The sequence below is a fragment of the Heptranchias perlo genome, unplaced genomic scaffold, assembly GCF_035084215.1.
Source record: "Heptranchias perlo isolate sHepPer1 unplaced genomic scaffold, sHepPer1.hap1 HAP1_SCAFFOLD_286, whole genome shotgun sequence".
Classification (NCBI taxonomy): Eukaryota; Metazoa; Chordata; class Chondrichthyes; order Hexanchiformes; family Hexanchidae; genus Heptranchias; species Heptranchias perlo.
Window position 1 is genome coordinate 275,411 of NW_027139298.1, and position 26,053 is coordinate 301,463.

Sequence of the window (26,053 nt, forward strand, 5' to 3'; positions counted from 1 at the left end):
TTTCTGTCTATCTCGCTCTCTCTCTCTACCCTCACTATCCTGTTTCTGTCTATCTCTCTCTCTCTCTATCCTGTTTCTGTCTCTCTCTCTCTCTCTCTCTACCCTCACTATCCTGTTTCTGTATCTCTCTCTCTCTCTCTCACTCACTCCTCACTATCCTGTTTCTGTGTTTTTTTCCTCAAGGCCTGGTCTCCTTCTCCTCCCGCCGATTTCTCCAGCTTCGCTAGACCCGGATGTTATCTCGCGTCCTCGGTCTTTATTGGTCGGGGGGCCTCATCAATCACCAGAGGGGAAAGCGGGCCTCCACTCAGGCAGAAGAGAGACCACTGGGACCTGTCCGTCAGTCAAACAATTCCTCTTTTTGAAAGGACGAGTTCCGGAGGCCCGCCCAGTAATGGCGGCCGCCGCTACCCAGAACGCCCCGCGCCGCGGAAAGCGCTCTATCGCTGTCAGGGGGCGAGCCGCGCATGCGCGCCCGCGCTGCCTGCTGGGGCTGTTTTAGACCGGCTGGAGGATCGCGGCGGCTCCGGGCCCCGGAACAACAGGTCGGTCCGGGCTAGAGCCGGGGAACGGGAACGGGATCGGGATCGGGAACGGGAACGGGTCTGGGCCGGGAGAGGGAGAGGGAGACGGGCCCCTGGATCCGAATTGGAAGCCGACGCCCCCTCCCCCAATCCCCCTCCCCTTCCCCCACCCCCCCTCAATCCCTCCCCCCACCCCCCCTCAATCCCTCCCCCTCCTCAATCCCTCCCCCTCCTCCGCCCCCCTCAATCCCTCCCCCTCCTCCGCCCCCCTCAATCCCTCCCCCTCCTCCCCCCCCCTCAATCCCTCCCCCCCCTCAATCCCTCTCCTCCCTCCACATCCCCCTCAATCCCTCTCCTCCCTCCACATCCCCCTCAATCCCTCTCCTCCCTCCACACCCCACTCAATCCCCTCCCCCTCTTGTTACCCCAGAAAGGGCCGTGAGGAAGCAGTCGGTTGCTATGGGAGAAATGGGCGGGGTCAATGGGGGAGTGGACACGCTTCCCATCATGCTGCTCCTTTGTCGCCGGCCCGTCGCCATCTTAGGAAGGGCAGGTGTGCGCGCTGCATTGTGGGGTTCCTGCAGCCATTTCCCCGCCCCCCCCCTTTCCCTCCCAGGGGCAGTTGGTGCAGAGAGAAGGAGCTCAGGTAGGATGGTCATCCCCTTGCAGCCTCGGTGGAGGGCTGTCCCCTACAGGGAGGGGCTGGGAGCATTGGCTGCACCCCATTATAGGAAGGATGGGAGAGCTGCAGTGTGGAGCTCCTGGGACAAGGTGATGGGGCTGGACAACACCAGCAACTCCCATCAATACAGCATCTTTAACATAGTGAGGTGTCCCAGGGCGCTTTACAGGAGCGATTATCAAACAGAATCAAACACCGAGCCACGTGAGGAGATATTAGGACAGGTGACCAAAAGCTCGGTCAAAGAGGGAGGTTTTAAGGAGAGTCTTAAAGGAGGAGAGAGAGGGGGAGAGGTTTCGGGAGGGAATTCCAGAGCTTAGGGCCCAGACACTGAAGGCACGGCCGCCAATGGTGGAGCGATTAAAATCGGGGGATGGACAAGAGGCAAGAATTGGAGGAGAGCAGAGATCTCGGAGGGTTGTCGGGCTGGAGGATGTTATAGAGATAGGGAGGGGGGTGAGGGCCATGGAGGGATTTGAACAGGAGGATAAGAATTGTAGGGGCTGGAGGAGGTTATAGAGATAGGGAGGGGGGGCGAGGGCCATGGAGGGATTTGAACAGGAGGATGAGAATTTTAAAATCGAGGTGTTCCCGGACCGGGAGCCAATGTGGGTCAGTGAGTCAGCTATAGCTCCAGCCTCTGGGTGAGCTAGGGATGGTGGAGTTAATGGGAGTCTGGTGCACCAATGTCATTCGGTCCCTGTTTTAAAGTCATACGTTCTGCCCTTATATGGCGGAGATGTCAATCGAAACACAGGCGTTGTAATTTACAATGGCAACTGCCTATGTAAACAGGTCACGGTGTAATTATACCCTCCCACCACGGGAGGCATCACAGGCTGCCTACACAACTGGGAGGCACTTTCTATTATGAACTCGGCCATGGTGTTTTATAATGGGAAACGTCGACTGTAAGTGTGTACAGATGTGAGATGTTACGAGGGACGAGAGGTTCAGGGGTGACCTTTTTCGTCTTCAATGGGAGGAGAGGGGATAATTGGGAGACCGACCCCAGGGAGGGGGAGGGACACAGGACGTTCTGTCATTGGACAGGATAGGGCAGGCGCTAAAAGAAAGAAAGAACTTGCATTTCTATAGCGCCTTTCACAACGTTCCAAAGCGCTTTACAGCCAATGAAGGACTTTTGTCAGTGTTATAATGTAGGAATGAATTGTGGCAGCCAGCAAGGTCCCTCAAACAGAAATGAGATAATGACCAGATGATGTGTTTTTTTAGTGATGCTGTTTGAGGAATAAATATTGGTCAGGATACCAGGAAGACTTGGAAATAGTGCCCTTGGGATCTTTTACACTCTCCTGAACAGGCAGATGGGGCCTCGGTTTAACGTCTCCTCCGACAGAATAACGCTCACTCAATACAGCGCTAAAGCATCAGCCTAGATTATGGGCTCAAGCCTCTGGAGTGGGGCTTGAACCCATGGCTTTCTGACTCAGAGGCAAGAGTGAGACCTGCTGAGTGAGTCCTGGCCGACCCCGAGGAGGGGCTATGAATGGGCTCGGGGGGGGTGACCGGGGAGGCCCTGGGGAAGGTGGCTGCTCCCTCCAGTCAGTACTGCAGCAGGAGCAGATGGTAAGGTTATTTTCCTGTTGATCTGCAGGATGAACCTGGAGCAGACCCCAGGCATTGGAGCTCAGTCGCCATCACCGCCCGGGGGGGAGCAGCTCGGCGGCAGCGATGGGGATGGTGCCCGGCCGGTGAGCGGCGAAGACACGGCACTGCCCGGAGCCTCGGGGCGCGGAGACTGCGGGGAGACCTTGGACCTGCTGCGGCAGACGGGGAGCCACCGCCGCCGCCGCCCAGGAGAGAAGCCCTTCCAGTGCGAGGCCTGTGACAAGGCCTTCCCGCACGCCTCGGGCTTGCTGAAGCACCGGCGAGTCCACACGGGCGAGAAGCCTTTCCGCTGCCTGGTGTGCCACAAGGCCTTCGCCAGCTCGTCCTGGCTCTCGGTTCACCAGCGCTCGCACACGGGCGAGAAGCCCTTCGAGTGTGGCGTGTGCCACAAGCGTTTTGCCTACTCCTCGTCCTTTGCCATCCACGGCCGTATCCACACCGGCGAGCGGCCCTTCCAGTGCTCGGCCTGCGGCAAGGGCTTCCGCGAGTCCTCCAAGCTGCTCATCCACCAGCGGCTGCACACCGACCGACGGCTCTTCCAGTGCGCCGTGTGCCTCAAGAGCTTCAGCAACCTGTCGTACCTGGCCAGCCACCGGCGGGTCCACACCGGCGAGCGGCCCTTCGAGTGTGACATCTGCCACCAGCACTTTGGGAACTCGTCCACCCTCACCAGTCACCGACGGCTGCACACCGGCGAGCGGCCCTTCAAGTGCGCCCACTGCGACCGGGCCTTCAACCAGTCAGGCCACCTGGCCAGCCACCGGCGGGTCCACACCGGCGAGCGGCCCTTCAAGTGCGAGACGTGTGGCCGGGCCTTCGCCGTCTCCTCCAACCTCATGAACCACCGGCGGGTCCACACTGGTGACAAGCCCTACCGCTGCGACGTCTGCTTCAAGCGCTTTGCCTACTCCTCCTCCCTCATGCGACACCGGCACATCCACACCGGCGAGAAGCCCTTCAAGTGCCAGGCCTGCGGCCGGGCCTTCAACCAGTCGGGCCACCTGGCCAACCACCGCTGCTCCCAGGCCCAGGCTCAGGCCCAGGCCCAGGCCCAGCCACTCTACCAGTGCTCACTCTGCCTCCAGAGTTTCCGTGACCTGGGCCGCCTGTCCCAGCACCAGTGTGGCCCGCTGACCGCCTCCGACCACCTGCTCCAGTGTGCCCTGTGCCTCCACACCTTTTCCCACCTCTCCGAGCTGTCCCAGCACCAGTGCACCGGGGCTGGGGAGGGGGAAGAGGCCAGGGACAGGGACGGGCCTTTCCGCTGCCTGGTCTGGATCAACTCCCTGGCCACCCTCTCCTCTCTCTCCGTCCACCAGCGAGCTCGCGTGTGAGGGAGGGAGGCCGGGCCCCGACATCTCAGCTGGGACCATTGCTGACCCAGACACCGCCTGGAACACAAACACACCAACTTTGTGCATGTGTGTTTGGATGTGCGGGTGGGGGTATGTTTGTGTTTGGGTGTGGGGGGTATGTCAGGGGGCGTTTGTGGTGTGAAGGTGCGTGCGTGTCTGTAGGGGTGGGGGTGCGTGAGTGTGTATCTGTGTGGGGGTGCGTGAGTGTGTATCTGTGTGGGGGTGCGTGAGTGTGTATCTGTGTGTGTGGGGGTGCGTGAGTGTGTATCTGTGTGTGTGGGGGTGCGTGAGTGTGTATCTGTGTGTGTGGGGGTGCGTGAGTGTGTATCTGTGTGTGTGGGGGTGCGTGAGTGTGTATCTGTGTGTGTGGGGGTGCGTGAGTGTGTATCTGTGTGTGTGGGGGTGCGTGAGTGTGTATCTGTGTGTGTGGGGGTGCGTGAGTGTGTATCTGTGTGTGTGGGGGTGCGTGAGTGTGTATCTGTGTGTGTGGGGGTGCGTGCGTGTCTGTATCTGTGTGGGGGTGCGTGAGTGTGTATCTGTGTGGGGGTGCGTGAGTGTGTATCTGTGTGGGGGTGCGTGCGTTTGTGTGCGGGTATTTGTGGGGGTGGGGTATGTGATTGGGGATTGTGTGCAGGTATTTGTCAGGGTGGGGGTATGTGCGTGTGTATTTGGGTGCGTGTGTATGTGATTGGGGGTTGTGTGCGTGTGTATGTGATTGGGGATTGTGCGTGGGTGGGTACGTGTGTATGTATGTGATTGGGGGTTGTGTGCGTGTGTATGTGATTGTGGATTGTGTGCGGGTATTTGTGTGCGTGTGTATGTGATTGGGGATTGTGTGCGGGTATCTGTGTGCGTGTGTATGTGATTGGGGATTGTGCGTGGGTGTGTGTGTGTATGTGATTGGGGATTGTGCGTGGGTGTGTATGTGATTGGGGATTGTGTGCGGGTATTTGTGTGTGTATATGTGGGTGGGTACATGTGTGCGGGTATTTGTGTGTGTATATGTGGGTGGGTACGTGTGTATGTATGTGGGGATTGTGTGCGGGTATATGTGGGTGGGTACGTGTATGTATGTGATTGGGGATTGTGTGCGGGTATTTGTGTGTGTATATGTGGGTGGGTACGTGTGTGCGGGTATTTGTGTGTGTGTGTGTGGGGGGGGAAGTTGAACTATTGAAGTGTTTCTTCTGGTTCAGGAGGAGTCCGGTAGCAGAGAGTGTTCCCAGGCTTAATCCTCCATCCTCGAGATAGCTGATCTCCCCTGGGGTGGGACTGAGCTCCACACAGAGCAGGAAAAGCCCAGGCTCTGTGATAAGTTAGCTGAACTGCAGCCACCTCTCCCCTCTCCCATAACCTGCCGGTTCTGATTGTGCCCACCACTTGTCTTTTAATGTCACAATATTTAAATTATTTCCAATGATCTTCCTTCCTGTAACACAACTCCCTCTCGGCTTGTTACAGGAACCAGGGTCCCACACGCCTGGTGTAATGAGCTGTGATCAATCCCTCTCGGCTTGTTACAGGACCCAGGGTCCCACACGCCTGGTGTAATGAGCTGTGATCAATCCCTCTCGGCTTGTTACAGAATCCAGGGTCCCACACGCCTGGTGTAATGAGCCGTGATCAATCCCTCTCGGCTTGTTACAGGACCCAGGGTCCCACACGCCTGGTGTAATGAGCTGTGATCAATCCCTCTCGGCTTGTTACAGGACCCAGGGTCCCACACGCCCGGTGTAATGAGCTGTGATCAATCCCTCTCGGCTTGTTACAGGACCCAGGGTCCCACACGCCCGGTGCAATGAGCTGTGATCAATCCCTCTCGGCTTGTTACAGGACCCAGGGTCCCACACGCCCAGTGTAATGTGCCGTGATCAATCCCTCTCGGCTTGTTACAGGACCCAGGGTCCCACACGCCTGGTGTAATGAGCTGTGATCAATCCCTCTCGGCTTGTTACAGGACCCAGGGTCCCACACGCCTGGTGTAATGAGCTGTGATCAATCCCTCTCAGCTTGTTACAGGACCCAGGGTCCCACACGCCCGGTGTAATGAGCTGTGATCAATCCCTCTCGGCTTGTTACAGGAACCAGGGTCCCACACGCCCAGTGTAATGTGCCGTGATCAATCCCTCTCGGCTTGTTACAGGACCCAGGGTCCCACACGCCTGGTGTAATGAGCTGTGATCAATCCCTCTCGGCTTGTTACAGGATCCAGGGTCCCACACGCCTGGTGTAATGAGCTGTGATCAATCCCTCTCGGCTTGTTACAGGACCCAGGGTCCCACACGCCCGGTGTAATGAGCTGTGATCAATCCCTCTCGGCTTGTTACAGGATCCAGGGTCCCACACGCCTGGTGTAATGAGGTGTGATCAATCCCTCACGGCTTGTTACAGGATCCAGGGTCCCACACGCCCGGTGTAATGAGCTGTGATCAATCCCTCTCGGCTTGTTACAAAATCCAGGGTCCCACACGCCTGGTGTAATGAGCTGTGATCAATCCCTCTCGGCTTGTTACAGGAACCAGGGTCCCACACGCCTGGTGTAATGAGCTGTGATCAATCCCTCTCGGCTTGTTACAGAATCCAGGGTCCCACACGCCTGGTGTAATGAGCTGTGATCAATCCCTCTCGGCTTGTTACAGGACCCAGGGTCCCACACGCCCAGTGTAATGAGCTGTGATCAATCCCTCTCGGCTTGTTACAGGATCCAGGGTCCCACACGCCCAGTGTAATGAGCTGTGATCAATCCCTCTCGGCTTGTTACAGAATCCAGGGTCCCACACGCCCGGTGTAATGAGCTGTGATCAATCCCTCTCGGCTTGTTACAGAATCCAGGGTCCCACACGCCCGGTGTAATGAGCTGTGATCAATCCCTCTCGGCTTGTTACAGGATCCAGGGTCCCACACGCCTGGTGTAATGAGCTGTGATCAATCCCTCTCGGCTTGTTACAGGAACCAGGGTCCCACACGCCTGGTGTAATGAGCTGTGATCAATCCCTCTCGGCTTGTTACAGGACCCAGGGTCCCACACGCCCAGTGTAATGAGCTGTGATCAATCCCTCTCGGCTTGTTACAGGATCCAGGGTCCCACACGCCCAGTGTAATGAGCTGTGATCAATCCCTCTCGGCTTGTTACAGAATCCAGGGTCCCACACGCCTGGTGTAATGAGCTGTGATCAATCCCTCTCGGCTTGTTACAGAATCCAGGGTCCCACACGCACGATGTAATGAGCTGTGATCAATCCCTCTCGGCTTGTTACAGGAACCAGGGTCCCACACGCCTGGTGTAATGAGCTGTGATCAATCCCTCTCGGCTTGTTACAGAATCCAGGGTCCCACACGCCTGGTGTAATGAGCTGTGATCAATCCCTCTCGGCTTGTTACAGGACCCAGGGTCCCACACGCCCAGTGTAATGAGCTGTGATCAATCCCTCTCGGCTTGTTACAGGATCCAGGGTCCCACACGCCCAGTGTAATGAGCTGTGATCAATCCCTCTCGGCTTGTTACAGAATCCAGGGTCCCACACGCCTGGTGTAATGAGCTGTGATCAATCCCTCTCGGCTTGTTACAGAATCCAGGGTCCCACACGCCCGATGTAATGAGCTGTGATCAATCCCTCTCGGCTTGTTACAGGATCCAGGGTCCCACACGCCTGGTGTAATGAGCTGCTGTGATATAATGGAGAAGTGGCATTGGACAGTCAAAGGATTAACTCCTGGCCAGCTCTAACCAATAGTAACGTGTTTAGAAATCTAGGAACTGATTAGAAAGATGGATCTTTCTGGACTGTGAAAGTCTGATAAATGTACTGATTTTCTGGTGGTTTAATTGTTTTTTTACTTTACTGGTAGACCTCCCGTGACGTTGCTCACGGATTGAGTAGGTAAAGAAATAGTGTGCTGCTCACCCACTGGGGTTAGATAAATGAAGTAAGTTTGTGTCTGTTGTGTATCTCTGTTCCGTCAATAACCCAGTGCACTGAACGTGCTGTCGTTATATAAATAAATGTTTGTTGCTCACTCACAGCAGTTACGTGAATAAAGAAATCTGTGCACCTGATTGGCTTCCGCTGCTCATTAATAATTAGAAACAGCATCCAACTAGGAAGCCTGCGGTGACGCTGTTCCTGCATTGTAATGCATTCTTCCTGGCTATTAGCTACACCCCCCAGTTTGGTGTCCATAAGTTTTGAAAATGTACTTCCCATTCCCGAGTCCAAATCGTTGATGTAAATTGTGATCAGCAGTTGTCCCAGCACTGATCTCTGGACCATCACTTCCCACCTTTTGCATCTTAAAGGAGGAGAGATAGGTGGAGAGGTTCAGGGAGAGAATTCCAGAGCTTAGGGCCTAGACAGCTGAAGGCACGGCCCCAATAGTGGGCGAACATAGAAGGGGGATGGACGAGAGGGCAGAGTTGAAGGAACGCAGAGATCTCGTGTTTTTATCACATTAATGGAAGTAGAATGGGTCTTTCTATAGACTTTTCTCCATGTGCTTCTGCAAAAAACGGGCGAAGAAAATCGGGGATGCACAAAAGGCCAGAATTGGAGTAGCACAGAGATCTCCAATCCCCCAGGAGTTGGTGTTTGCACCATTGCTCTTTTTGATATAGATTAATAACCTGGACTTGGGTATGGGGGGCATAATTTCAAAGTTTGCAAATGACACAAAGCTGGGAAATATAAACAATGTGGAGGACATAGACAGACTGGTGAAATGGGCAGATACATGTCAGATGAAATTTAATGCAGAGAGGTGTGAAATGATGTATTTTGGAAGGAAAAATGAGGAAAGACGACATAAACTAAAAGGTACAATTTTAAAGGGGGTGCAGGAACAGAGAGACCTGGGGGTTCATATACACAAATCTTTGATGGTGGCAGGACAGGTCAATAAGGCTGTTAATAAAGCAAAAGGGATCCTTCACTTTATCAATAGAGGCATAGAATACAAAAACAAGGAAGTTATGCTAAACCTTTATGAAATACTGATTAGGCCTCAGCTGGAGCATAGGGAGAAACTGTTTCCACTGGCAGGAGGGTCAGTAACCAGAGGGCACAGATTTAAGGTAATCGGCAAAATGGCCAGGCGGGAGGTGAATCATAGAAAGGTTACAGCACAGGAGGAGGCCATTCGGCCCATCGAGTCCGCGCCAGCTCTATGCAAGGCCAATCCAGCAAGTCCCACTGCCCCGTCCTATCCCCGTAGCCCTGCAATTCTTTTTCTTTCAAGTACTTATCCAGTTCCCTTTTGAAGGCCATGATCAAATCTCCTCTCAACCGTCTCTGTTCCAAGGAGAACAACCCCAGCTTCTCCAGTCTATCCACGTGACTGAAGTCCCTCATCCCTGGAATCATTCTGGTCAATCTCCTCTGCACCCTCTCTAAGGCCATCACATCTTTCTTGAAGTGCGGTGCCCAGAACTGGACACAATACTCCAGTTGTGACTGAACCAGTGTTCGTACTCTATGCCTCTATTTATAAAGCCTAGGATCCCGTATGCTTTTTTAACCACTTTCTCAACCTGCTCTGCCACCTTCAACGATTTGTGCACATATACCCCCAGATCTCTCTGATCCTGTACCCCTTTTAGAGCTGTGCCCTCTAGTTTATATTGCCACTCCTCGTTCTTCCTACCGAAATGTATCTCCGCATTTTTATGTGCTAAATCTCACCTGCCATGTGTCCGCCCATGCCACCAGCCTGTTTATATCCTCTTGAAGTCGATCACTGTCCTCCTCACCTTCCAAGTTTTGTGTCATCTGCAAATTTTGAAATTGTGCCCAGTACACCCAAGTCCAAGTCATCAATATATATCAAGAAAAGCAGTGGTCCCAGTACCAACCCCTGGGGAACACCACTGTACACCTCCCTCCAGTCCAAAAAACACCCGTTCACCATTACTCTCTGTCTCCTGTCCCTTAGCCAATTCTGTATCCATGCTGCTACTGCCCCCTTTATTCCATGGGCTTCAATCTTGATGATAAGCCTACCGGGCGGCACTTTATCAAATGCCTTTTGAAAGTCCATATACACCACATCAACCACATTGCCCTCATCAAAAAACTCTATCAGGTTAGTTAAACATGATTTGCCTTTAACAAATCTATGCTGGCTTTCCTTAATCAATCCACACTCGTCCAAGTGACTGTTAATTCTGTCCCGGATTATCGTTTCTAAAAGTTTCCCCACCACTGAGGTTAAACTGACTGGCCTGTAGTTGCTGGGTTTATCCTTGCACCCTTTTTTGAACAAGTGTGTAACATTTGCAATTCTCCAGTCCTCTGGCACCACCCTCGTATCTACGGATGTTTGGAAGATTGTGGCCAGTACCTCTGCAATTTCCACCCTTACTTCCCTCAGCAAGGTGCATCCCATCTGGACCGAGGGACTTATCTACTTTAAGTACAGCTAACCTCTTCTTTATCAATTTTTAGCCCATCCAGAATCTCAACTATATCTTCCTTTCCTGAGACTCTGGCAGCATCTTCTTCCTTGTAAAGACAGATGCAAAGTACTCATTTAGTACCTCAGCCATCCCCTCTGCCTCCATGAGTAGATCTCCTTTATGGTCCCTAATCGGCCTCACTCCTTTTACTACCCGTGTACTGTTTACATGCCCTTAGAAGACTTTTAGATTCCCTTGAGATGAGGGGAAAAAATGATCGGAAATGCACTGTCTGAAAGGGCGGTGGAAACAGATTCAATAACTTTCAGAAGAGAATTGGATAAATACTTGAAGGTGAAAAATTTGGAGGGCTATGGGGAAAGAGCAGAGGAGTAGGATTAATTGGATAGCCCTTTCAAAGAGCCAGCACAGGCACGATGGGCCAAATGGCCTCCTTCTGTGCTGTATGATGCTATGAACTTGGGCAAAAAAATACACATTCGTCAAGAATCTCAGGACGTCACACTGGATATCTCCAACCTTGGTCAGGAGGCTGTGAGAGAGATGAACATTTAAAAACCGGTTCGTTCGGTCCCGACCGGTTCGTTCGGTCCCGACCGGTTCGTTCGGTCCCGACCGGTTCGTTCGGTCCCGACCGGTTCGTTCAGTCCCGACCGGTTCGTTCAATCCAGACCGGTTCGTTCAATCCAGACCGGTTCCCTCGGTCCCGACCGGTTCGTTCAATCCAGACCGGTTCGTTCGGTCCCGACCGGTTCCCTCGGTCCCGACCGGTTCGTTCAATCCAGACCGGTTTGTTCAGTCCCGACCGGTTCCCTCGGTCCCGACCGGTTCGTTCAATCCCGACCGGTTCGTTCAATCCCGACCGGTTCGTTCAGTCCCGACCGGTTCGTTCAATCCCGACCGGTTCGTTCAATCCCGACCGGTTCGTTCAATCCCGACCGGTTCGTTCGGTCCCGACCGGTTCGTTCAATCCCGACCGGTTCCCTCGGTCCCGACCGGTTCGTTCAATCCCGACCGGTTCGTTCAATCCCGACCGGTTTGTTCAGTCCCGACCGGTTCGTTCAATCCCGACCGGTTCGTTCAATCCCGACCGGTTCGTTCAATCCCGACCGGTTCCCTCGGTCCCGACCGGTTCGTTCAATCCCGACCGGTTCCCTCGGTCCCGACCGGTTTGTTCAGTCCCGACCGGTTCCCTCGGTCCCGACCGGTTCGTTCAATCCCGACCGGTTCCCTCGGTCCCGACCGGTTCCCTCGGTCCCGACCGGTTCGTTCAATCCCGACCGGTTCCCTCGGTCCCGACCGGTTCGTTCAATCCCGACCGGTTCCCTCGGTCCCGACCGGTTCGTTCAATCCCGACCGGTTCCCTCGGTCCCGACCGGTTCGTTCAATCCCGACCGGTTCGTTCAGTCCCGACCGGTTCCCTCGGTCCCGACCGGTTCGTTCGGTCCCGACCGGTTCGTTCAATCCCGACCGGTTCGCTCGGTCCCGACCGGTTCGTTCGGTCCCGACCGGTTCGTTCGGTCCCGACCGGTTCGCTCGGTCCCGACCGGTTCGCTCGGTCCCGACCGGTTCGTTCAATCCCGACCGGTTCCCTCGGTCCAGACCGGTTCGTTCAATCCCGACCGGTTCCCTCGGTCCCGACCGGTTCGTTCAATCCAGACCGGTTCGTTCGGTCCCGACCGGTTCGCTCAATCCAGACCGGTTCGTTCAATCCCGACCGGTTCGTTCGGTCCCGACCGGTTCGTTCAATCCCGACCGGTTCGTTCAATCCCGACCGGTTCGTTCAATCCCGACCGGTTCGTTCAATCCCGACCGGTTCCCTCGGTCCCGACCGGTTCGTTCAATCCCGACCGGTTCCCTCGGTCCCGACCGGTTCGTTCAGTCCCGACCGGTTCGTTCGGTCCCGACCGGTTCGTTCAATCCCGACCGGTTCCCTCGGTCCCGACCGGTTCGTTCAATCCCGACCGGTTCGTTCAATCCCGACCGGTTCGTTCAATCCCGACCGGTTCCCTCGGTCCCGACCGGTTCGTTCAGTCCCGACCGGTTCGTTCAATCCCGACCGGTTCGTTCAATCCCGACCGGTTCCCTCGGTCCCGACCGGTTCGTTCAATCCCGACCGGTTCGTTCAATCCCGACCGGTTCCCTCGGTCCCGACCGGTTCGTTCAATCCAGACCGGTTCGTTCAGTCCCGACCGGTTCCCTCGGTCCCGACCGGTTCGTTCAATCCCGACCGGTTCGTTCGGTCCCGACCGGTTCGTTCAATCCCGACCGGTTCCCTCGGTCCCAACCGGTTCGTTCAATCCCGACCGGTTCGTTCAATCCCGACCGGTTCGTTCAATCCCGACCGGTTCGTTCAATCCCGACCGGTTCCCTCGGTCCCGACCGGTTCGTTCAATCCAGACCGGTTCGTTCAGTCCCGACCGGTTCCCTCGGTCCCGACCGGTTCGTTCAATCCCGACCGGTTCGTTCGGTCCCGACCGGTTCGTTCAATCCCGACCGGTTCCCTCGGTCCCAACCGGTTCGTTCAATCCCGACCGGTTCGTTCAATCCCGACCGGTTCGTTCAATCCCGACCGGTTCGTTCAATCCCGACCGGTTCGTTCAATCCCGACCGGTTCGTTCAATCCCGACCGGTTCGTTCAATCCCGACCGGTTCGTTCAATCCCGACCGGTTCGTTCAATCCCGACCGGTTCGTTCAATCCCGACCGGTTCCCTCGGTCCCGAACGGTTCGTTCAATCCAGACCGGTTCGTTCAATCCCGACCGGTTCGTTCAATCCCGACCGGTTCCCTCGGTCCCGACCGGTTCGTTCAATCCAGACCGGTTCGTTCGGTCCCGACCGGTTCGTTCGGTCCCGACCGGTTCGTTCGGTCCCGACCGGTTCGTTCAATCCCGACCGGTTCGTTCAATCCCGACCGGTTCGTTCAATCCCGACCGGTTCGTTCAATCCCGACCGGTTCGTTCAATCCCGACCGGTTCGTTCGGTCCCGACCGGTTCGTTCAATCCCGACCGGTTCGTTCAATCCCGACCGGTTCGTTCGGTCCCGACCGGTTCGTTCGGTCCCGACCGGTTCGTTCGGTCCCGACCGGTTCGTTCAATCCCGACCGGTTCGTTCAATCCCGACCGGTTCGTTCAATCCCGACCGGTTCGTTCAATCCCGACCGGTTCCCTCGGTCCCGACCGGTTCGTTCAGTCCCGACCGGTTCGTTCAATCCTGACCGGTTCCCTCGGTCCCGACCGGTTCGTTCAATCCCGACCGGTTCCCTCGGTCCCGACCGGTTCGTTCAATCCAGACCGGTTCGTTCGGTCCCGACCGGTTCGTTCGGTCCCGACCGGTTCGTTCAATCCAGACCGGTTCGTTCAATCCCGACCGGTTCGCTTGGTCCCGACCGGTTCGTTCAATCCAGACCGGTTCGTTCAATCCAGACCGGTTCGTTCAGTCCCGACCGGTTCGTTCAGTCCCGACCGGTTCCCTCGGTCCCGACCGGTTCGTTCAGTCCCGACCGGTTCGTTCAATCCCGACCGGTTCGTTCAATCCCGACCGGTTCCCTCGGTCCCGACCGGTTCGTTCAATCCCGACCGGTTCCCTCGGTCCCGACCGGTTCGTTCAATCCCGACCGGTTCCCTCGGTCCCGACCGGTTCGTTCAGTCCCGACCGGTTCCCTCGGTCCCGACCGGTTCGTTCAGTCCCGACCGGTTCCCTCGGTCCCGACCGGTTCCCTCGGTCCCGACCGGTTCCCTCGGTCCCGACCGGTTCGTTCAATCCCGACCGGTTCCCTCGGTCCCGACCGGTTCGTTCAATCCCGACCGGTTCCCTCGGTCCCGACCGGTTCGTTCAATCCCGACCGGTTCCCTCGGTCCCGACCGGTTCGTTCAATCCCGACCGGTTCGTTCAATCCCGACCGGTTCGTTCAATCCCGACCGGTTCGTTCAATCCCGACCGGTTCGTTCAATCCCGACCGGTTCGTTCAATCCCGACCGGTTCGTTCAATCCCGACCGGTTCGTTCAATCCCGACCGGTTCGTTCAATCCCGACCGGTTCCCTCGGTCCCGACCGGTTCGTTCAATCCAGACCGGTTCGTTCGGTCCCGACCGGTTCGTTCGGTCCCGACCGGTTCGTTCGGTCCCGACCGGTTCGTTCGGTCCCGACCGGTTCGTTCGGTCCCGACCGGTTCGTTCAATCCCGACCGGTTCGTTCAATCCCGACCGGTTCGTTCAATCCAGACCGGTTCGTTCAATCCCGACCGGTTCGTTCAATCCCGACCGGTTCGTTCAATCCCGACCGGTTCGTTCAATCCCGACCGGTTCGTTCAATCCCGACCGGTTCCCTCGGTCCCGACCGGTTCGTTCAATCCCGACCGGTTCGTTCAATCCCGACCGGTTCGTTCAATCCCGACCGGTTCCCTCGGTCCCGACCGGTTCGTTCAATCCCGACCGGTTCCCTCGGTCCCGACCGGTTCGTTCAATCCCGACCGGTTCGTTCAATCCAGACCGGTTCGTTCAATCCCGACCGGTTCGTTCGGTCCCGACCGGTTCGTTCAATCCAGACCGGTTCGTTCAATCCAGACCGGTTCGTTCAATCCCGACCGGTTCGTTCGGTCCCGACCGGTTCGTTCAATCCAGACCGGTTCGTTCAATCCAGACCGGTTCGTTCGGTCCCGACCGGTTCGTTCAGTCCCGACCGGTTCGTTCAATCCAGACCGGTTCGTTCAATCCCGACCGGTTCCCTCGGTCCCGACCGGTTCGTTCGGTCCCGACCGGTTCGTTCAATCCTGACCGGTTCCCTCGGTCCCGACCGGTTCGTTCGATCCCGACCGGTTCGTTCGATCCCGACCGGTTCGTTCAATCCCGACCGGTTCGTTCAATCCCGACCGGTTCGTTCGGTCCCGACCGGTTCGTTCGGTCCCGACCGGTTCGTTCGGTCCCGACCGGTTCGTTCAATCCCGACCGGTTCGTTCGGTCCCGACCGGTTCGTTCAATCCAGACCGGTTCGTTCGGTCCCGACCGGTTCGTTCAGTCCCGACCGGTTCGTTCAATCCAGACCGGTTCGTTCAATCCCGACCGGTTCCCTCGGTCCCGACCGGTTCGTTCGGTCCCGACCGGTTCGTTCAATCCTGACCGGTTCCCTCGGTCCCGACCGGTTCGTTCGGTCCCGACCGGTTCGTTCAATCCCGACCGGTTCGTTCAATCCCGACCGGTTCGTTCAATCCCGACCGGTTCGTTCAATCCCGACCGGTTCGTTCGGTCCCGACCGGTTCGTTCAATCCAGACCGGTTCGTTCAATCCAGACCGGTTCGTTCAATCCCGACCGGTTCGTTCAGTCCCGACCGGTTCGTTCAATCCAGACCGGTTCGTTCAATCCCGACCGGTTCGTTCAGTCCCGACCGGTTCGTTCAATCCCGACCGGTTCCCTCGGTCCCGACCGGTTCCCTCGGTCCAGACCGGTTCGTTCAATCCCGACCGGTTCGTTCAATCCCGACCGGTTCCCTCGGTCCCGACCGGTTCGTTCAATCCCGACCGGTTCGTTCAATCCCGACCGGTTCCCTCGGTCCCGACCGGTTCGTTCAATCCCGACCGGTTCGTTCAATCCCGACCGGTTCGTTCAATCCAGACCGGTTCGTTCAATCCCGACCGGTTCCCTCGGTCCCGACCGGTTCGTTCAATCCCGACCGGTTCGTTCAATCCCGACCGGTTCGTTCAATCCAGACCGGTTCGTTCGGTCCCGACCGGTTCGTTCAATCCCGACCGGTTCGTTCAATCCCGACCGGTTCCCTCGGTCCCGACCGGTTCGTTCAATCCCGACCGGTTCGTTCAATCCCGACCGGTTCGTTCGGTCCCGACCGGTTCGTTCGGTCCCGACCGGTTCGTTCAATCCAGACCGGTTCGTTCAATCCAGACCGGTTCGTTCGGTCCCGACCGGTTCGTTCAATCCAGACCGGTTCGTTCAATCCCGACCGGTTCCCTCGGTCCCGACCGGTTCGTTCGGTCCCGACCGGTTCGTTCAATCCTGACCGGTTCCCTCGGTCCCGACCGGTTCGTTCGGTCCCGACCGGTTCGTTCGGTCCCGACCGGTTCGTTCAATCCCGACCGGTTCGTTCAATCCCGACCGGTTCGTTCAATCCCGACCGGTTCGTTCAATCCCGACCGGTTCGTTCAATCCCGACCGGTTCGTTCAATCCCGACCGGTTCGTTCAATCCAGACCGGTTCGTTCAATCCAGACCGGTTCGTTCAATCCCGACCGGTTCGTTCAGTCCCGACCGGTTCGTTCAATCCAGACCGGTTCGTTCAATCCCGACCGGTTCCCTCGGTCCCGACCGGTTCCCTCGGTCCCGACCGGTTCGTTCAATCCAGACCGGTTCGTTCGGTCCCGACCGGTTCCCTCGGTCCCGACCGGTTCGTTCAGTCCCGACCGGTTCCCTCGGTCCCGACCGGTTCGTTCAGTCCCGACCGGTTCCCTCGGTCCCGACCGGTTCGTTCAATCCCGACCGGTTCCCTCGGTCCCGACCGGTTCGTTCAGTCCCGACCGGTTCCCTCGGTCCCGACCGGTTCGTTCTGTGCCGATCGGTTCGCTCGGTCCCCTCGGTCCCGACCGGTTCATTCTGTGCCGATCGGTTCGCTCGGTCCCGACCGGTTCGTTCTGTGCCGATCGGTTCGCTCGGTCCCGACCGGTTCGTTCTGTGCCGATCGGTTCGCTCAGCCGCTGTGACTCCTGTTATGTGTAAGCTCACACTCTACACCAAACCACAGCACTCTTCAGAAACATGACGCCATAAATCAACGTAAATACACTCACCTCAAAACACAGATGACACAAAACTTGGAAGGTGAGGAGGAAAGTGATAGATTTCAAGAGGATATAAACAGGCTGGTGGCGTGGGCGAACACATGGCAGGTGAAATTTAGCACGGAAAAATGCGGAGATACATTCCGGTAGGAAGAACGAGGAGTGGCAATATAAACTAGAGGGCACAGCTCTAAAAGGGGTACAGGATCAGAGAGATCTGGGGGTATATGTGCACAAATCGTTGAAGGTGGCAGGGCAGGTTGAGAAAGTGGTTAAAAAAGCCAGACTCCATCGGTCTGAGCGGAGACCCCTGTGTCAGTTATGGCTCAAGTGTCAGAAGGTCATGGGTTCAAGTCCAGAGACAAGTACAGAGGGAGTGCTGCACTGTCGGAGGTAGATGGATATACTCTGGGACTTGAGCCCCATAATCCAGGCCCACACTCCCCGGTCCCAGTACTGAGGGAGTGCTGCACTGTCGGAGGTAGATGGAGGCAGCTGAGAGGAGCCGAGCCGAGCGGAGGGAGCGTCCGATAAAAGGCGGGATTTCAGAGCGCTGAGTGCAGCTGAGAGGAGCCGAGCCGAGCGGAGGGAGCGTCCGATAAAAGGCGGGATTTCAGAGCGCTGAGAACAGCTGAGAGGAGCCGAGCGGAGGGAGCGTCCGATAAAAGGCGGGATTTCAGAGCGCTGAGTGCAGCTGAGAGGAGCCGAGCCGAGCAGAGCTGCGACCGAGTTCGAAGTGACGTCAGGAATCAGATCGGGACGCGACACAGGGGAGGCACCTGATTGGGGAGTAGGTTCAGGTGAGTATTTCTACTTATCGACAGTAACTGAAGTAAAAGGAAAGGGAAGGTCTGCAGGTCTTATAGGAAGTAGCGTTTATTTTTTAGTGAATCAAGGTCCCTAGTGTAGTTAACATTCTCTAAATTGAGAACAATTTAAAGGAGTAAACTCCTTAAAGGGAGTGGTAAGTAGTTTTTCTTTCCTTTTTTTTCTCTTGACATTGCAGTTGTTGTTAAGCTAACTTAAGGGTTAAGTCATGGCAGGAGATCCCAGAGCCGTGTCATGTTCCTCTTGTGAGATGTGGGAATTCAGGGCTCCTTCCTGTATCCCTGATTCCTTCACCTGCGGGAAGTGTGTCCAGCTGCTGCTATTGTTTGACCGCTTGACGGCTCTGGAGCTGCGGATGGACTCACTTTGGAGCATCCGCGATGCTGAGAAAGTCGTGGATAGCACGTTCAGTGAGTTGGTCACACCACAGATAAAAATTACTGAGGGAGATAGTGAATGGGTGACCAACAGACAGAGGAAGAGTAGGAAGGCAGTGCAGGGGTCCCCTGCGGTCATCTCCCTCCAAAACAGGTATACCGTTTTGGATACTGTTGGCGGAGATGGCTCACCAGGGGAAGGTGGCAGTGGCCAGGTTCATGGCACCGTGGCTGGCTCTGCTGCACAGGAGGGCAGGAAAAAGAGTGGCAGAGCTATAGTGATAGGGGACTCGATTGTAAGGGGAATAGACAGGCGTTTCTGCGGACGCAACCGAGACTCCAGGATGGTATGTTGCCTCCCTGGTGCAAGGGTCAAGGATGTCTCGGAGCGGCTGCAGGACATTCTGGAGGGGGAGGGTGAACAGCCAGTTGTCGTGGTGCATATAGGCACCAACGATATAGGTAAAAAACAGGATGAGGTCCTACAAGCTGAATTTAGGGAGTTAGGAGTTAAACTAAAGAGTAGGACCTCAAAGGTAGTAATCTCAGGATTGCTACCAGTGCCACGGGCAAGTCAGAGTAGGAATGACAGGATAGCTAAGATGAATACGTGGCTTGAGAGATGGTGCAAGAGGGAGGGATACAAATTCCTGGGCCATTGGAACCGGTTCTGGGGGAGGTGGGACCAGTACAAATTGGACGGTCTGCATCTGGGCAGGACTGGAACCAATGTCCTAGGGGGAGTGTTTGCCAGTGCTGTTGGGGAGGGTTTAAACTAATGTGGCAGGGGGATGGGAACCGATGCAGGAAGTCAGTGGGAAATAAAATGGTGACAGAAACAAAAGGCAGTAAGGGAGAGTGTACAGAACATGACCGGACAGATGGTCTGAGAAAGCAGGGCAAAGACCAAGGGAAGTCTAGATTAAACTGCATTTATTTCAATGCAAGAAGTCTGATGGGCAAGGCAGATGAACTCAGGGCATGGATGGGTACATGGGACTGGGATGTTATAGCTATTACTGAAACATGGATAAGGGAGGGGCAGGACTGGCAGCTCAATGTTCCAGGGTACAGATGCTATAGGAAAGATAGAGCAGGAGGTAAGAGAGGAGGGGGAGTTGCGTTCTTGATTAGGGAGAACATCACGGCAGTAGTGAGAGGGGATATATCCGAGGGTTCGCCCACTGAGTCTATATGGGTCGAACTGAAAAATAAGAAGGGAGAGATCACTTTGATAGGATTGTACTACAGACCCCCAAATAGTCAACGGGAAATTGAGGAGCAAATATGTAAGGAGATTACAGACAGCTGCAAGAAAAATAGGGTGGTAATAGTAGGGGACTTTAACTTTCCCAACATTGACTGGGACAGCCATAGCATTAGGGGCTTGGATGGAGAGAAATTTGTTGAGTGTATTCAGGAGGAATTTCTCATTCAGTATGTGGATGGCCCGACTAGAGAGGGGGCAAAACTTGACCTCCTCTTGGGAAATAAGGAAGGGCAGGTGAGAGAAGTGTTAGTGAGGGATCACTTTGGGACAAGTGATCATAATTCCATTAGTTTTAAGATAGCTATGGAGAAGGATAGGTCTGGCCCAAAAGTTAAAATTCTAAATTGGGGAAAGGCCAATTTTGATGGTATTAGACAGGAACTTTCAGAAGTTGATTGGGAGAGTCTGTTGGCAGGCAAAGGGACGTCTGGTAAGTGGGAGGCTTTCAAAAGTGTGTTAACCAGGGTTCAGGGTAAGCACATTCCTTATAAAGTGAAGGGCAAGGCTGGTAGAAGTAGGGAACCTTGGATGACTCGGGAGATTGAGGCACTAGTCAAAAAGAAGAAGGAGGCATATGACATGCATAGGCAGCTGGGATCAAGTGGATCCCTTGAAGAGTATAGAGATTGCCGGAGTAGAGTTAAGAGAGAAATCAGGAGGGCAAAAAGGGGATATGAGATTGCTTTGGCAGATCAGGCAAAGGTGAATCCAAAGAGCTTCTACAAATACATAAAGGGCAAAAGGGTAACTAGGGAGAGAGTAGGGCCTCTTAAGGATCAACAAGGTCATCTATGTGCGGAACCACAAGAAATGGGTGAGATCCTGAATGAATATTTCACATCGGTATTTACGGTTGAGAAAGGCATGGATGTTAGGGAACTTGGGGAAATAAATAGTGATGTCTTGAGGAGTGTACATATTACAGAGAGGGAGGTGCTGGAAGTCTTAACGCGCATCAAGGTAGATAAATCTCCGGGACCTGATGAAATGTATCCCAGGACGTTATGGGAGGTTAGGGAGGAAATTGCGGGTCCCCTAGCAGAGATATTTGAATCATCCACCGCTACAGGTGAGGTGCCTGAAGATTGGAGGGTAGCAAATGTTGTGCCTTTGTTTAAGAAGGGCGGCAGGGAAAAGCCTGGGAACTACAGACCAGTGAGCCTGACATCTGTAGTGGGTAAGTTGTTAGAGGGTATTCTGAGGGACAGGATCTACAGGCATTTGGAGAGGCAGGGACTAATTAGGAACAGTCAGCATGGTTTTGTGAGAGGAAAATCATGTCTCACGAATTTGATTGAGTTTTTTGAAGGGGTAACCAAGAAGATAGATGAGGGCTGTGCAGTAGACGTGGTCCACATGGACTTCAGCAAAGCATTTGACAAGGTACCGCATGGTAGGTTGTTACATAAGGTTAAATCTCATGGGATCCAAGGTGAGGTAGCCAATTGGATACAAAATTGGCTTGACGACAGAAGACAGAGGGTGGTTGTAGAGGGTTGTTTTTCAAACTGGATGCCTGTGTCCAGCGGTGTGCCTCAGGGATCGGTGCTGGGTCCGCTGTTATTTGTTATTTATATTAATGATTTGGATGAGAATTTAGGAGGCATGGTTAGTAAGTTTGCAGATGACACCAAGATTGGTGGCATTGTGGACAGTGAAGAAGGTTATCTAGGATTGCAACGGGATCTTGATCAATTGGGCCAGTGGGCCGATGAATGGCAGATGGAGTTTAATTTAGATAAATGTGAGGTGATGCATTTTGGTAGATCGAATCGGGCCAGGACCTACTCCGTTAATGGTAGGGCGTTGGGGAGAGTTATAGAACAAAGAGATCTAGGAGTACAGATTCATAGCTCCTTGAAAGTGGAGTCACAGGTGGAATGGGTGGTGAAGAAGGCATTCGGCATGCTTGGTTTCATTGGTCAGAACATTGAATGCAGGAGTTGGGATGTCTTGTTGAAGTTGTACAGGGCATTGGTGAGGCCACACTTGGAGTACTGTGTACAGTTCTGGTCACCCTATTATAGAAAGGATATTATTAAACTAGAAAGAGTGCAGAAAAGATTTACTAGGATGCTACCAGGACTTGATGGTTTGAGTTACAGGGAGAGGTTAGACAGACTGGGACTTTTTTCCCTGGAGAGTAGGAGGTTAAGGGGTGATCTTATAGAAGTCTATAAAATAATGAGGGGCATAGATAAGGTCGATAGTCAAAATCTTTTCCCAAAGGTAGGGGAGTCTATAACGAGGGGGCATAGATTTAAGGTGAGAGGGGAGAGATACAAAAGGGTCCAGAGGGGCAATTTTTTCACTCAAAGGGTGGTGAGTGTCTGGAACGAGCTGCCAGAGGCAGTAGTAGAGGCGGGTACAATTTTGTCTTTTAAAAAGCATTTGGACAGTTACATGGGTAAGATGGGTATAGAGGGATATGGGCCAAGTGCAGGCAATTGGGACTAGCTTAGTGGTATAAACTGGGCGACATGGACATGTTGGGCCGAAGGGCCTGTTTCCATGTTGTAACTTCTATGATTCTATGATTCTATATACTCTAGGACTTGAGCCCCATAATCCAGGCCCACACTCCCCGGTCCCAGTACTGAGGGAGTGCTGCACTGTCGGAGGTAGATGGATATACTCTAGGACTCGAGCCCCATAATCCAGGCCCACACTCCCCGGTGCCAGTACTGAGGGAGTGCTGCACTGTCGGAGGTAGATGGATATACTCTAGGACTCGAGCCCCATAATCCAGGCCCACACTCCCCGGTCCCAGTACTGAGGGAGTGCTGCACTGTCGGAGGTAGATGTATATACTCTAGGACTTGAGCCCCATAATCCAGGCCCACACTCCCTGGTCCCAGTACTGAGGGAGTGCTGCACTGTCGGAGGTAGATGGATATACTCTAGGACTCGAGCCCCATAATCCAGGCCCACACTCCCCGGTCCCAGTACTGAGGGAGTGCTGCACTGTCGGAGGTAGATGGATATACTCTAGGACTTGAGCCCCATAATCCAGGCCCACACTCCCCGTTCCCAGTATTGAGGGAGTGCTGCACTGTCGGAGGTAGATGGATATACTCTAGGACCTGAGCCCCATAATCCAACCAACACCACTAAATCTGGTCATTATCACATTGCTGTTTATGAGACCTTACTGTGCGCAAATTGGCTGCCATCTTTCTTACATTACAACAGTGACTACACTTCACAGGTACTTCATTGGTTGTAAAGTGCTTTGGGGACGTCCTGAGGTGGTGAAACGTGCAATAGAAATGGGAGTTCTTTCTTTCTTTCCCAGTACAGCGTATACTCTGACTGGCCAAATAGGATACAAATGCCTGTATTTTTCACCACATCCCATGTCTGCTCTGGATCAGACCCCAGGCTCCAGAGGGTGTTGTACATACATGTGTAGGTGTGTGTGTGTACTCACCCAGTCCTGTGCCAGCCTCTGTCTCCAGCGGGTACGTGTTTCTCACAAGTGCCCTGGTTAATCCTGTGGGACCGATGTCCCCTCGGCCCAGTCCTGTGCCAGCCTTTGTCTCCAGCGGGTACGTGTTCCCCACAAGTGCCCTGGTTAATCCTGTGGGACCGATGTCCCCTCGGCCCAGTCCTGTGCCAGCCTCTGTCTCCAGCGGGTACGTGTTCCCCACAAGTGCCCTTGTAATCCTGTGGGACCGATGTCCCCTCGGCCCAGTCCTGTGCCAGCCTCTGTCTCCAGCGGGTACGTGTTCCCCACAAGTGCCCTTGTTAATCCTGTGAGACCGATGTCCCCTCGGCCCAGTCCTGTGCCAGCCTCTGTCTCCAGCGGGTACGTGTTCCCCACAAGTGCCCTGGTTAATCCTGTGGGACCGATGTCCCCTCGGCCCAGTCCTGTGCCAGCCTCTGTCTCCAGCGGGTACGTGTTCCCCACAAGTGCCCTTGTTAATCCTGTGAGACCGATGTCCCCTCGGCCCAGTCCTGTGCCAGCCTCTGTCTCCAGCGGGTACGTGTTCCCCACAAGTGCCCTGGTTAATCCTGTGGGACCGATGTCCCCTTGGCCCAGTCCTGTGCCAGCCTCTGTCTCCAGCGGGTACGTGTTCCCCACAAGTGCCCTTGTTAATCCTGTGGGACCGATGTCCCCTCGGCCCAGTCCTGTGCCAGCCTCTGTCTCCAGCGGGTACGTGTTCCCCACAAGTGCCCTGGTTAATCCTGTGGGACCGATGTCCCCTTGGCCCAGTCCTGTGCCTGACCGCTGTCCTGCCAACATCAGCGAAGAGTTAGGAGCCACATTTAGGACCGGGTAAAATGACACATCACAGTCCCCCCTCACCCCCCACCCCGCCAACCGGCAATCTGCCGTAGTCTGCACCCATCAGAGCCACTTACATAGAATTACACAGAAACAGGCCATTCAACCCAACAGGTCTGTGCCGGTGTTTATGGTCCACACGAGCCTCCTCCCTCCCGACTTTATCTCACCCTATCAGCATATCCTTCTATTCCTTTCTCCCTCATGTGTTTATCCAACTTCCCCTGAAATCCATCTACACTATTCGCCTCAACTACTCCTTGTGGGAGCGAGTTCCACATTCTCACCACTCTCTGGGGAAAGAAGTTTCTCCTGAATTCCTGATTTGATTTATTAGTGACTATCTGATATTTATGGCCCCTAGTTCTGGTCTCCCCCACAAGTGGAAACATCTTCTCAACATCTACCCTATCAAACCCCTTCATAATCTCAAAGACCTCTATCAGGTCACCCCAGCCTGTTCAATCTTTCCTGATAGTTATAACTTCTCAGTTCTGGCATCATCCTTGTGAATCTTTTTTGCACCTTCTCAAGTGCCTCAATATGCTTTTTGTAATACGGAGACCAGAACTGTGCACAGTGCTCCAAGAGTGGTCTAACCAAGGTATATGGAGACCAGAACTGTGCACAGTGCTCCAAGTGTGGTCTAACCAAGGTATATGGAGACCAGAACTGTGCACAGTGCTCCAAGTGTGGTCTAACCCAGGTATATGGAGACCAGAACTGTTCACAGTGCTCCAAGTGTGGTCTAACCAAGGTATATGGAGACCAGAACTGTTCACAGTGCTCCAAGTGTGATCTAACCAAGGTATATGGAGACCAGAACTGTTCACAGTGCTCCAAGTGTGATCTAACCGAAGTTCTTTCCAAGTTTAACACTTCTCCGCTTTTAAATTCCATCTCTCGAGAAATGAGCCCCAGTGCTTGATTTGCCTTTTTATGGCCTTATTTTCCTGTGTCATTACTTTTAGTGATTTGTGTATCTGTACCCCCAGATCCCTCTGCTCCTCCACCCCATTTAGACTCTTATTATCCAATCCTCCTCATTCTTCTGTCCAAAATGTAATACCTCGCACTTACCTATATTAAAATTCATTTGCCATTACACACCCATTCTGCAAGTTTATTAATGTCTGTAATTCCTGTATTTTGTCGCAGTCCTTCTCAGTATTAACTATACCCCGACAATTGCACTTGCCAAGTCCAGGTCGTTCATGTAAATACAGAATAACAGGGATCTGAGGACCGAACCTGAACACAGGTGCGGGAAGTGTCGTCAGTTGGAGGAGCTCGAGCTCCGGGTTTCAAAACTTAAGCAACAGCTGGCATCACTGCAGTACATGCGCAAGACTGAGATCTTGACTCAGGCAATTGGGACGAGCTTAGTGGTATAAACTGGGCGACATGGACATGTTTGGCCGAAGGGCCTGTTTCCATGTTGTAAACTTCTATGATTCCATGATTCTATCTACGTGGATAGCACGTTTCAGGAGGTGGTCACCCCGCAGCTTTAGAGAGTGCAGGCAGAGAGGGACTGGGTGACCGACAGACAGACAAGGTAGTGCAGGGGTTCCCTGAGACCATCTCGCTCTCTAAGGGTGAGGGAGAGGGTTCCTCTGGGGAGTGCATGCAGTGCCAAGATCATAGCATCGTGGGTGGCTCAGCTGTACGGGGGGCGGGGGGAGCAGAAAGGTCAAGAGAGCGACAGTGACCGGGGATTCCTCCCCTCCTTCAGTCACCAAACTGTGGGTCTCCTCCCCTCCCTCAGTCTCCAAACTGTGGGTCTCCTCCCCTCCCTCAGTCTGCAAACTGTGGGTCTCCTCCCCTCCCTCAGTCACCAAACTGTGGGTCTCCTCCCCTTCCTCTGTCTCCAAACTGTGGGTCTCCTCCCCTCCCTCAGTCT

The 26,053-nt window shown here is 54.5% G+C and overlaps 1 protein-coding gene across 1 annotated transcript in view; it reads left to right on the forward strand.

The window, feature by feature from the left end:
* The first annotated feature begins 420 nt into the window (after window positions 1–420).
* The window catches only part of LOC137310882 (zinc finger protein 271-like), a 70,460-nt gene continuing 44,827 nt past the window's right edge, over window positions 421–26,053 (forward strand). The window contains exons 1-2 of the mRNA XM_067978431.1: window positions 421–545; window positions 2,825–4,169. Of these exons, the coding sequence (XP_067834532.1) occupies window positions 2,826–4,169 (1,344 nt within the window). The 5' untranslated portion in view covers window positions 421–545; window position 2,825. The remainder of the gene's footprint in view (window positions 546–2,824; window positions 4,170–26,053) is intronic.